This window comes from Phycomyces blakesleeanus (assembly GCF_001638985.1).
Source record: "Phycomyces blakesleeanus NRRL 1555(-) unplaced genomic scaffold PHYBLscaffold_37, whole genome shotgun sequence".
NCBI lineage: Eukaryota > Fungi > Mucoromycota > Mucoromycetes > Mucorales > Phycomycetaceae > Phycomyces > Phycomyces blakesleeanus.
Window position 1 is genome coordinate 135,463 of NW_017265167.1, and position 13,877 is coordinate 149,339.

General features: G+C 33.4%; 3 protein-coding genes across 3 annotated transcripts; all 3 read right to left on the reverse strand.

Annotated features, from left to right (window-relative positions):
* Positions 1-1,772: 1,772 nt before the first annotated feature.
* PHYBLDRAFT_175333 (hypothetical protein) lies at positions 1,773-2,417 on the reverse strand (the record flags this gene model as incomplete). Its single annotated transcript, XM_018437471.1, has 3 exons — positions 1,773-1,905; positions 2,026-2,200; positions 2,393-2,417. 3 exons carry the CDS (start codon positions 2,415-2,417, stop codon positions 1,773-1,775), a joined length of 333 nt encoding a protein of 110 aa, XP_018284318.1.
* Positions 2,418-5,343: 2,926 nt separating this feature from the next.
* Positions 5,344-6,436, reverse strand: PHYBLDRAFT_152606 (hypothetical protein; the record flags this gene model as incomplete). The annotated part of the gene is made up of 6 exons (XM_018432960.1): positions 5,344-5,366; positions 5,428-5,460; positions 5,522-5,827; positions 5,945-5,997; positions 6,110-6,302; positions 6,406-6,436. 6 exons carry the CDS (start codon positions 6,434-6,436, stop codon positions 5,344-5,346), a joined length of 639 nt encoding a protein of 212 aa, XP_018284319.1.
* Positions 6,437-9,920: 3,484 nt separating this feature from the next.
* PHYBLDRAFT_71135 (hypothetical protein) lies at positions 9,921-11,497 on the reverse strand (the record flags this gene model as incomplete). The annotated part of the gene is made up of 7 exons (XM_018442413.1): positions 9,921-10,111; positions 10,172-10,232; positions 10,573-10,751; positions 10,806-10,983; positions 11,034-11,108; positions 11,170-11,421; positions 11,474-11,497. 7 exons carry the CDS (start codon positions 11,495-11,497, stop codon positions 9,921-9,923), a joined length of 960 nt encoding a protein of 319 aa, XP_018284320.1.
* Positions 11,498-13,877: the final 2,380 nt, after the last annotated feature.

Sequence of the window (13,877 nt, forward strand, 5' to 3'; positions counted from 1 at the left end):
GTGCCTTTTATGGTCACACGAAAAGTAAAAAGAAAAAATACGATCGCCACAACAGAATAAGTGAAGCAAAATATATTGTATTAGCGGTTTTAATAAGGGAAGCTATTGTGTGGCAAGATAAACATCATTGCACATCATCCTTTAAATATATAATGTCTGTCGAATGATTACAAGAACAACAAAGCTTAAAAGCGAACAAGTATAAGTAACAATAAAAAAATACTAACAATGGCATGGCTTGGAATATAGAGATTCTTTTCTGGAAAGAGGTTTTGTTGCTTGGGGTGAAGAAGATATTTAGTGGTAATACTGAAGGCGAATGATGGAGGGCTGACTGCTGATACAGTGAATAAGCTGGTAGCAATGGTATATTACTTATTGGCTGCACTTGAGGATCTGACCGCATTATTTATACAAATGCTTTATTGTTCTAATATCATCAACTTTAATGAAGACCTTGGGATATGAATGGAAAAAATATGATGGACAGTAAAGAAAATATTTTCTTTGCTTAAATAGCTGCTCCATGTATGTATTGACCCTTTCCCCTTCACCAAGCCAGGCAAGTACTATCTGCCCATATGTCTTTTGTATGTTCAATAATATCTATTCAACAAAATTTATCACTGATACTGAGTTTTGAACTCTATCCCGCAAAATTCAATTTCGTGTTCATATTCCATTTGATGCGATAATCACATCGATTCTTTACCCAAACTCCGTTTTGTGGTAATTATTTATAACGACTATTGTTTTAATAGCACCAGAAACTGTTTCTCTACACTACCTTTTATTTATGTACTAGAAGCCACCATCACCACACCGTATTTACTCTAAAGCCTTCTCCTTTTTCGGATTGTTAAAGTTGCCAATGTTGCTTCTTCATGCAAAACTTGTGCCTGGTCGCTCTTATGAAATTGACATTAAGGATTTTAGATGCAAGAATACTGAACCAATTAATCATATATTATTTAGTGTATGTGTATTAAAATACTGAATATATTTTCTTATCGTACATATTAGCATGTTAATTACCTTTATCTACTTCAACTTTTATATATACATATGTTTACAAAGCTGTTTTTTATTTGTACTATTTACAATATTTTTTGGCGCTGATTCCTTATTCTGCTTCTATACACGGCTACTATTTTTGTGTATCCATAATTATAAAAGTGATATACTTAATAGGTATGTTTTTACACACAATTTTTTTCTCGACTTGTTAATGAAGGGACCAGGATCTTTGAAGCTATCGAGTGTATTTGTGGGGGTATAGTGTAGCGATTTAATGTGGTTTTCTGTTTGATGTAGTGTGACATCTGAAGAGGTCAAAATATTAAACGCAAAGCAGTAAAGGGATGGCTGGTATTGTTGATAACGTTTTTAAATTATCGTTTGATATGCGGTGTGCCCACAATATCGTTATGGATATTAAAAAGAGTCCAGTTTCAAAGCTAATATATTCCTAGATTGAAAGTGCAAGTGACTCATAGGTTGTGTTTATTCTTTCATCCTTTATTCAATTTGTAATCTAATGAGCAATTCAACATAAAAACTTTATTCAAAATTGATGTATGCATCAATTGTGCTTTTCAGCAAATAATGTTATTTAGTATATTAGGGGCAATAATACTTACCAGGTTGGACGCAAAAGATGGCCGTACTTAGTAGTTTGTACACCTTTTAATATTTTATTTGTCGATCAATGAGCTAGTTTGACAAAGAGCACCGTATGTTGACCAAAGCGAATGAGTTCGATCAATGTTTATCTACCATTCACTAGCTTTCACTGCCACAGCTGTATTTAAAGGAAGTGTTTGTATGCCTTCCAAGGATGGGTCTACTAAATCATTCTTCACGTTTGAAGAATTGAGAATAATGGTGTTAATGATAGTGCTAGACCTGTAGAAACTTGTATTTAAAGCAAACAAGAAAGAAAGAGAAGTAAAAACAGCAGGAAATAATATTTGTTACAAAGCTATTTTAAAAATATTTATTTGTGATAACCACAAGGTTATATACTTTAAACTGGTTACGATAGGAAATAAATAAGTGCGCACATATGCCTTTTCTTTATATACACACGAAGAGTGTAAATACGATTGCCACAGCAGAATAAGTTCTGCAAATTTGACTGTATTAATATCTTCACTAAGGAAAATTGCAGTGTGGCAAAATAAAAACCATTGTTCATAATCTTTTAAGCAAACATTATGATAAAAGCATTAGATAGTAACACGCAGAACACCTAATTACAAAATTCATATATATGAGACAAGGTTTGGGTGTATTTTAAAGCCTTTGCTTTTCTATAGCATGAATATATCACTACATTCATGCCTAATTAATAATATAATTCTGATAATAGGACCAAAAAGACAGATCTTACCGGTTGATTTGCCTTTCACAGCCATTTTCAATCCCTATCAAACAAGGCCAATGCAAATCCCCTGCAATAGATATCAAATGCCGCAAAAGCAAGGTCATCCCAACTCCAATAAGAAATAGGAAATTCTTAATAGTGATAACGTGTATATAAAAAAAATAACAATAAAAAAGAGAGATTTATTGGATCTTACTTGATCTTATTCTTCTTCCTTTGTACACAATGCGGTTGCCAGCAAGCAGAATTTTAGCATGCACACTCCTTCTCGGAAGCGCCTCTGCTCAATTGACAGGAGTTACTATTATGGAGCTTCTCAACTCTACTAAAATTAGTCCAGCAAGCAAGTTTGTCAAGCTTCTCTCATCATCGCCCGACTACCAACCTATAATTGATCTTCTATCCAAACCCGGAAACCTTACTGTATTTGCACCCTCGGATAAAGTGTTCGATGGCCTTTCTCAAGAATTCCCAGGTATATTTTCTTCAGAAGGAAACTCGTCCGATTCAAGTTCTGCTTCTACCTCTGCCTCTGCCTCAGAATCTGCCTTAACTACATCTGGCGCACCTACCTCCCAGGCCTCTTCTGCTCCAGTTCAATCTCAAGCCTCAGAGAACCCTCAAGCCTCAGCTCAAGGCCCCGAGGCAACTCCGGGAGAATTTGGTCCAATCCACAACAATGTTGACCAAGTTCCAGACAACGATCCATCTGTGGCTCAACCAGAGTCAATTCTTCCGATGATCAGTCCGGGTTTAAAAACCTATTCCTTACCAGACATTATTTATTACCATATTGTTAATGGTGTCCACACTACTGAAAGCATCACGAACAACAGCATTGTGACGACTCTTCTCACTAATCAGACAATTGACAAGACCGGCAATGGTATGCCTCTCATCCTTGGATCGGACAAAAATGATTATTGGGCGGGCAATGGCTTGGGCCAAGCCAATATTAGCGTCAGCAATATCCTAACCTCCAATGGTGTCATCCATATCGTCGATAAGTGTAAGTATTATTTCTCTAGAAATATCAAATCAAATCTCCCCGAAAATGCAAAAGATATAGAATGAGATGTCATTATGACTATGCTAACATTAAAAAATAAAATAAATTATGTCATACGTTTCCAATGCCTTAGTATTAGTCCCGCCCTCGAGTCCTTCTGATATTGCAGGTTATGTCAGCGATCTGTCGTTTGTGAACTTGTATCTTATGAAAAATGCCTCATTCGCTCAAGAGATCAATAATGCTACCAATGTAAGCAATTAAAAAAATATATACAAAAAGAAACAAAGAACAGATGGTGTATTTATCTAGAGATCAATTAACTAAAACATTGAATCCAGATCACTGTGTTTGCACCAGTAAACCAAGCCTTGTTGGCACTAGACTTTAGCAACATGACAATGGATCAACTGTCATCCATGGTAGCTACCCACATCGTCTCTGGTACATACTATTCTTCCAACCTAACTCAAACCGACCAATCAACCAATGCTACCGATACAACTGCCGGAAACACCACTTCCATTGCTACTTCGACTGACACCATTAATACAAGCAGTCCGACTCCTATCCAGACGTCTGCCGAGGGTCTCACACCTTCTAATTCTATGCCCGCTTCTAATCCTACCAATGTCGCTTCATCGCCGGATGGAACAAACTCAAATGACCCTGAAAACCCTCAGAATTCTGGATCTGGCTCTGGTAATACTGATTACAATGAAGAGCTTGGAAAGATCTCTGGTGAAAAGTCTTCTTTGGTAGACAACATTGACTCGCCATTTTCTTTTGATGAAGATTGGGAAGATCTTTCTATCCAAATGGCCGACGATGGAGCAAGTTACGTTTTGACTAGTGATAAAGTTGGCGAAGTAAACGCAGAAATGGGACCCGATGGTTCTACTACTGCCACTACTACTGGGGACACCCAGGGAACCACCGGAACAGGGGACAATAGCACTATGACTGGTACTAACACTACTACTCCGGCAACGAATGGTACCAGCTCTTCTGGAAAGACCCTTACGTCTCTCTCTGGAACACCACTTCAAATCCAGGCTGTTAATGAAACCTCGTTCACAGGTATTTTTTTTTTGTTTCAAAAAATGAGCACAAATTAATGGACAACGGATTACGAAAAAAAAATGTCTCACGCTTTTTATTATTATTCCCAATAGTCAATGGTATTCCTGTGGTTCACTCAGAAATCTTGATGAATAATGGTGTTCTCTATCTTATTGGAGGAGGTAAGCAAACTTTCATGATGAGTTAACTTATTAACCTGATAATACTCACCCAACATACCTCTTTAGTTCTTCAACCTAATACTCCTACTGCTCCTGAAGGTAATCAGACCACAGATGGGGGTGCTGGTGGAACACCCACCGCAGATGGTACTGATTCTTCACCAACTGCAACCGAAGCCGGCTTAGGATCGGATCAAAACCGGAGTGGATCCAATATATTGACCCAGAGCATCCTTGGCGGTGTATTAACTGCCTTGAGTGTGCTTATTACTTTTGTATTGTAAAAACATCAGTCTATTACTAAATATCTTTCCAAAGGTAGACAAAAAAAAACACGCACGGTTTTTTCATTTTATTCAAGTATAAAATGAAACATCTCTACCAAGCAAACCAAAATAATGATTCGCACAACAACTACACTTTACTGAAAACATTAATAAATTCTTTATACATAATTACACATATCGAGCAATTTTTGTTATTTGTTTGTTTGTTCGATTGTTTGTTTGTTAGCTAATGATTGTAAACAAAGTCTGCTCGATTTTCCGAATTAGTGCTCTTTATTCAAGTCAATATAATGTGTTTGAACAGGTATAAATTTCAATTATATAGTAATGATGGCTTCTATTATAGCCATCTTACAGGTAAATTATGGATGCTTTTTATTGTATTGCATTTGGAATATTCTCCAAAAAAATGTGTCTCTAATGGAGGAAATGGACATATCCTAAATGTTTAACGGCCGGTTAGTTACACATTGCACCTTTAACTATGTTCAAGATACTTACCTAAAATCAAAGTACCGGCTCCTGTGATTGTACCTAAATCCACCTATGAGTACCTCATCTATTATCCTCTCATTGAATTTCCTAGTATATGTACCAATCATGTATTGAAGGATCTGCAGTTTTATTTCTTTCATGTGTCGCCTCAATTCAAGAACTTCGCCTTCAATCTTCTCGTCTGTCGCGCTCAGCTTCTCATGGTGTCCAACAAGCTCATCTCTAATGCGTCCTTTTTCTAAGTTTAGATCTAGACGCACTCCAGCCTGGCTACGAACAATATCTTCTTGAAGGGATTTTCGAAGTTTATCAAGTTCAGACTTAAGTCGCTCATTGGCTAACTTGGCCTCCTCTACGTCTCTTTTCTCTGTAATCTGGATTTCCGACTTTAATTTGGCAAACTCTCCTTTGTATTTAATGGCACTCTAAATATGTACAAAGCCTTCATTAGCACTTGGTTTTGCATAATAACAATAACAATAATATATGTATATATATATGGTTTTATAATATTATTTAGTACTTGCATCTTCTTGTTCAGCTCTGCTAACAAGAGACCCTGTAACATTGATGGTACTATAAGCCAAGTTATTATAGCAAAGATTAAGAAGAAAGACTTTGTGTAAGAACATTTTAAAGAATTACTAAATGTTATTATTATTATTATTATTATTATTTCTATTGATACCTTTCAGTAACCACATCTTCTAATGCATCAATTACAGCCTGTGCTTGTTGAGCAGAAAATCCTTCCTTTCCGAGACCGGCTATGAATCTATCGGCGTCAAAGTATGGCATGGGCACTCTGATCGGGGATGTCAAGGTAGATGAATGTTGGACACATTTTAATAATTGAGAAGATCGAATGAATCGACTACTGCCTATATAATTATAGAGGTGCCCATAGACATAAGGCAAACTTAAATGGTTATTATCATTTGTAATGAGAGAGGGAAAAAGTATGTTTTATTTGCTGTCATCTACCTCGAGCTAGTCTATTCAGGGCGATAGACATTGTGTTGGGTGACAGGATCAAAAAAAGGAAAGAAATGTTGCGAGTCACACAGGGCTAGACAACTCACTTGGAGATCGCTGTTAAAAAAAGGGTATATTCGAGTGTTTTCATTAGTTATTTACTGTTAATATATTTACCGATATGTAAGAATTTTAGTAAAGTCCTTTATGTCAGTATAGGTGATGTCTGATCAGTTTGCTTTATTAAAAATAAAGAGCCTGGTTCTCGATTATTTTCATTAAGCTATTTATCTTTGTGTGATGCGCTTGGATTACTTTATTTGTAAAGTAAAAACCAACTGTGTGATTTGTCAGTTATTGAAACTGTTGAAAAGGATAAATACTCATACCAAAAATGCAATAGAATTAAAGCAATAAAGATGGGAAGGGCAAGAGAGAATGCTAATACTATGGAAAGACCATTATATATTCCTGGTGTGAAACACAATTTTATGATCTGATAGTTTTTACAACTTTGTGAATTTTACACAAAACGGTATAATACTATTTTAAGCAGTCTAAAGACTACAATTTTTTCTAAAGTCTAAGCTTACACATATAAGAATGGAAGCAACCGTGCCCTGCTAGGAAACGACATTTTGAAGTGATATAATATCTTGGTTTTTAATATATATAAAAGTATTATACAATGTCCATAATATTGATGCATGGCTGTAATTACCCAAGTATCCACCCAAAAAGATGCTCTTTTTCTTACACTTATATATAGTCATCTTCCTGTCTTGTATTAAAATAACTTCATCAATAATAAGAAATATTGATCGTTAAGGACCAGATAAAATTGTTGAATTCCGGACAGTAAGTCACATCTGGGTGGTTTGGTAAGATCGAAACATCGACTCCCATTAGAAAACGTTGATCCTCTAGGATCCACAATTGAAAACATGTTTGTGGATTGTAATCAAATATAAGACATTAAATGGGATGTTTAAACCATAATAAAGGTGCCCAAAATTGTCAAAGCATTATTTATTAGGAAATGTTAACTAAAGAAGATGATACAGCTTAGCTGTAAGCTTAAGAACTTGGTTTTAAAGTATAAATTCAAGTCAGGGCAAGTATTGCTTTCCACATACATATTAAACTCTTGATTTTAAGCTGGTTTGACCAAGTGGTAGATATAGGGATAGATTATATAGTTAAACCAATATTTGAGCAATTGCTGTCAAATAACGCTTGGACAGTAGATCTCAATGTACCTCACCATATTACTTACATATATAAAGAAAGTTTGTTTGACTGAGTTGGATATATGACTGGCCATTCTTTATCAGATCACTCCTTTTTATCAAACACTTTTTTTTTATTTCAGCGGTGAATTTAAAAATATTCAAAGCATAATGGTTATATGCTTAAAATAAAAATATGCTTTCAATAGTGGTGGTGTTAAGCAGGAATAAACTACAGTGGGAGTTAGCGTTTTTTTTTTGCTCTTGATTAATTTGATGGAATATAAACGTTATTATAACCATTGATATGTATCTTTATATACAAGATCAAATATAAATGCTGGATTTTTAATGAATTGTAAATATTATATACTAAAAGTAAATAAAAAAAATTGTCAGTTAAAGTAGTAATAGAGAGCAAAAAATGGGACAGTTTTTATATGTAAAAGCACTGCCTTAAAACAAATTAAATAGAGTTTCCGTTTTTAGTCAAGTCTCGATCAAAAATATCCCCGATTATGCACGGTCCACTTCAGCACTATTAAGGACTCAATCCCAGACTTTTACGCATATAAAATGCTGGCTAATTTGCTGCATACAGCATATTTATCTCTTCCTTCTTCCCTTTTGTATCCGCCCTCTATCCTCCACCAAATATCATTAGCATTACTATTTAGATAGAGCTAGTAATATAGATATATAGATGCGTAAGTGGTTGAGTATATATATATATTGATGAATACATTAGCAGTAATATATGCTAATACAAGATAGACCGGTTGACCCCATTAGGAAAGTTTAAGAAGCAATAAGCATACTATTCTAAGAAAGAAAAACCCATTCGTCTAATATTATTTAAATATTTGATACTAAAACAAAAACATAGCTCATACAAAAATTGAAAACCTTGGTCAAAATAAAATAGCAATGATTGCACTTGTTGTTTGGTTTCTTTTACTTTATTTCATATGCTGTATACACATCTTCTAGCATTTATGATAATATTTCTTCCTAAAGTTTCTTATATATTTTTTATATTGTTATCAATTTAAGTATTCAATACTAATTTGCTCTACCCGTTTGTCTAACTTTATGAAAGCCTTTAAAATTTCTAGAACTGTCTTGATAGTTAAATGTTCTCTTGTGTAAATTCAATTGCTATATAGCGTGCCATTTGAGCCTTCTTTAGCTACTTCTCTACTGGTTATTTCAATTGGACTCACAGTTACCATTGTATACAGTATGTCCATAATAATATGTATGATGGTGATGACAAAAATGTTTCTGATATCATTGAATTATTTAAAATATCTAACGTCTTTGAAGTCTTTAAAGCCCTTATAACTCTTATAACTCTTAAAGTATCTGATATCTTCCAAGTCTCTAAAGTCTCTTAAATTTCCATGTTGTTAGATAATGCGATTAGCTTCTTCTCAAACGAAGAAAATATTTCAGTCAGTAAACTGCTGTCTTCATACCTTTCAAAAAGTCATTGAGTCATCTCTTTCAAATATCAAGCTAGTTTAAAGAATGATCTTGCCACTTTGCTTGTCTCTATTTATAATCTCAGTTGGAAACCCAATTACATCGTGAGTTACCTATGTAAGAATAATTTATAAATTTATTTTAAAAATATAGAGACCAAATGTAAGTCATATGCAGAGTATTTCCCTTTCTTTTTAATAATATGTATAATATATACATATATGTAATTGGTTGAGTTAAGTAATAAATAAAGGTGTGGGTAGATATCTCAACCTTTTTTTTATTTGATTTCAATTCTTTGTATACAAATTCTTATTTTTATTGCTAATAATATATTCACAAGTCTTTCTTAATTGTCAATAAAATTTATGTATTAGTTTTTTTATTTAAAAACAATAATTCCAAGTTAGATAAGCTATTTGCTTTAAGATAAATGTATCTTCCTTTGATTTTACATAGGAAAAGGGGGAGAGAAAGGCAGATATTTGAAATTTGTAAAAGAAAATGGATCTTTACAGTTCAGTGTTTATACAAGTATTAGTATGAGATGTAATAATAATCTGATAAGGAAGAATAAATTTAGTGTAAATGAAATGGAGGCAGGTTTGGCTTTGATTACAAAGAAATATATGTATGGTGCACGTATATAGTAAAGGAAAGAATATGGGATAATTGGTTAGATAACTAATTGATAGAAAAATAAAGCAAGCCCCATAATATGCGCTATTATATACTGGATAATCTTTATAAAAAGAATAAACAACAAATATAAAATATTTGCTTACCAGGTTCTTGTCTATATGTACAGGTTTATCTCGTGTTTCCAGTCCGTAAGCTTTCAAAGATATTGTTATTGTTTACATTATTGGATATCACTGTATTATTGTGTTCTTGATTATTTTCGACATCGTTCCACCCACTGAGAATGTATTCGGTATCAAGTCTAGTTTCGGTATCTTGTTTACTGTTGAATGATTTATTCTTGGTGCCTCTCATTTGTACTAATATTTAAAGAGAAAAGTTATTTGACTGCTAAGAAAATATCATTCGCTTTTGATTACCATAATCGCGAAGGCCCTTTCCAAACTGTGTTTGACATTTGATAGTCAAGAATATTGTGGTCTATAAAGAATTGTGAATAATCTTTTGCAAATAAACATCATACCATTTACAATTACCAGACACATTATTATTGAAAGTAAACCTAAATGTTGTAATAGAAGGCACAGTCTTATAAGAATGAAAGCGCACAATTCAAAAATTAAACTCCCATACCATATGCATACAAAAAGTACCAGTATGAGGGAAAATGGGCATGTGATTGTATTACAAGCACAAAAATGTTAAACACTGTCAATAAAACCTCAAATATTGTAAACAAAATCATCATCCACTGGCTTTCTTTTGCAATCTAAGGATCTGGTTAGATCTTTGAATATCTGGGGATAATCTATAATCTTACTCCTCTTCTTCCGAGATAAAGAAATGCTATAGTAACAATTGGAGCAAGAACGATGATAAATGGATACCACCGCTCATAACTGAATGCTAGTACGGCGAAATATAGACATAGAGCCATTGCTTGGAAGAACATGTCTCCTTTAATAACAAGTACAAAGCATTGTACCCAGTGATACATAACTAAGTACACCTTTTAATATTAGAAACTTGTTGTATTTGAAGATTAATACTTACCGTGTAAACTGACATCAGGTCCTAATTTGTGAAACTTGATCCAATCACTGTGACGGTACATCTTGTAGGTCGCATAAAGTGTAGGTACGGCAACAGCACATAGTAATGATGTCATGATAATCTGAGGGACTACACTCAAACGAGTGTACTCAATTACTTTCGTACATTCAACAATTTGCTAAGATTTGAGAATTATTAGTGAACTGTCTGAATTAAGTTTTGTATTACCATGGCGCCCAATACTATTGCAAATGCCGTAGAGAAAAAAGTAACTGATATTGTCATAGAATTACCATGAAGAACCTAGTTATAATGTATATATTAACCGCACTGTCTATCATATATGTGTATGTATGTATGTTACCCCATCAACAGCAAGCCAGAATCTCCAGATTTCAAAAATTATAAACCAGATGCTTTCGTATTGAATTCGAGCTCGTTTCGCTATTGTGTCGTACCACTTATCATCACCACCTTCAGGTGTATTCAAATATTCATAATTATATGGATTGTACATGACTGCAGTAGCAATAAGGTTTGGTATAGTGAAGAGAAGTTGTATTCCGACGAGCAAAAGGAACCGTTTAGTCCATTTGTTCTGATCTATTCTTTCAGACTGGTGCGATGTTTAGCATATAAATATTGTTTAATAGTGATATTCTATATACCAGTCTCTTTCTAAAGGAAAACATATCTTTGAGTGAAAGAGATTAAAATAAATACGTAATTGATTTTTTATTTTCTCCTTATGTATATATATATACATACAGCTGTCTCGTACTAGTGTTTGTTCAGAGTACACACTAAAGGGGGCTTAGCACATGCCACACTTGTAGCCTAGACGCCACAATTGTAACAATGAATGCATGTACAATATTGGCTGAGGCGCCTTTAAATACAAATTCATCAAAATCTATCTATTTACATAATATTTTTGCTTAAAGTTGCAAAGCAAACCCAATATTTTCTAATCATGTTTTATTTGTTCAAATCTATTGTCATTTTATGGCCGAAGCCAATCAAAATAAAAGTAACGTCTGAAAGTATCTTGTGTGGCGTCTAAAATCCGAATCAAATTGTATTTAGAAGTAGCTTTTATAAACTTGTATCTATTCGGCTTAAAGTTATATATTCTCACAAACAATACCTGAGTAAAACAACTTTAATAAAAAACTAAAATAATATTTGATTAGGTAATTTTGAGGAAAATGACTACTTTTATCTCGGGAGAAGTTGAATACCGTTTTTAGTAATCTTTACTTACAAACTATAACTCTCTAGACATGGTGCCCCTAAACTCTTCCTAAACTCGCTTAAAAATTCTTGCATAGCTTTGGACTATTCTTGGAGTAAATATAAGAAAATTCATAAAATACAAAAATATATGTATGCCAAAAAATAATGTACACATCCTTTTAAAAAAAACAGTACAATATTTTCACAAATTGTGCAAATAACACAAAATTTTCATTAAAATCCATAGTTTTTATGAATTAAAACTCAATACGAACCACATGATAATTTGTACACAAGTAGAACTTGTCTAGAAGCCTTTGTTTTAGAAGTGCCCATTCATTTTTCATAAAGTGGACTTTACCACACACTCTCAATATACAGCCAAGTAAGTCTTTAAAGATTTTTGGTGTATAATATATTATTATTATTATTATTATTATTATTATTTTAAAACACCAATTCATGCTGAAACGGGAATTGCTGAAAGATAAAACTATACTGTACCAAAATGCACCATAATCCTACTGTTGTGGTGGTTGAAGTTGAAGAAGTTTTTAAGAGGAAGAATTGAAGATTTGAGATTAGGAACGAAGATTCGTGAGAACTTGTGTAGGTTTTGTTTATTGAGAAAGGATTTTGTATCAAAGTTTGACCAGGTTCCTACACTGAACTACTACTGCTATTTATATTGTTTTGGATTGGGAAAATTATATGACTGGGGTCAGGTAATCGATCCTATCTGAGCCTTAATCAGAGCAACGTGATCTTGGGATAATTAATGTATGATTAATTATATAAATGTGTGTAGTCCCAATGAAGTATTAACATCGAAAGTAAATGTGTTTATGAGTTATAATTATGCTTATAATAATCCACTGATGTATCCCATATTATGGTGATATCATCATATGAAATATAATCACTATCATGCATGCTAAGCCTGTGTGTTAAATAATAAAGTAATCGGTAGACACCTTTGACTGGAATAGCTGAGGTCTTATATTATTTCCTTCAGACTTATTCTCAATTACAGCAGTAGTCAATACTCATTTATAACACCTACACTGAAAATAAAAATAAAACAGTCCCAGTCCTACAGCTATACAATTCAATTCCTGCTCATCTAACCTTTACTTTTTGCACAAATTTTGAAAGTATATAAAGAAATATCCTATGGAAGATTTAATTTAAATACTATATCCTTTATTAGTTATTTTAAAAGAGATGAAACAGCAAAAAAGCCACACTTTTCTCCTGTGGTAAGTTGCGTCAAGAAAAGCCTGCATAGTAGATATGTGGATACTATAATGATTGTGAAAGTGCACCAGTTTATTCGAGTATCTGTTACACATCAATTATTTGAATATATATATTACCTATAAATCTAGAAAGCAGACAAATAAACAAAATTCCTCGCAAGGGAGTCGTACAAAAACAATTTTACTCATCATACTAAATCTCACACTATACGCTTATACTAGAAAAAGAGATCCATAGAGCTATCTTCGTCTATAGTGCTGTTAATATAAGCAAATATTAGCATTAAGAGCGATTTAATTCTCTCTGCAAAACACTTCCTTGCCAACTAGTCTATTGTCTGACAGGCTTGGACTTTTGTATTGTCAATATGGATACGCCAACTTAATATTAGCTCATCTAAAATTATTTGCAGCTTACATGCCCTTGACTTTTACCCATTTATTATCAAAGTATTGACTCTTAACATGCTTTGTATGGTTTTATTTCTGCTGTTTAGAAGACATACTAGAGAGCAATGTTTGATTATATGCCTTTCGTTCCTGTTAATTTAGAGCATATCCAACAGTCACTTTTATC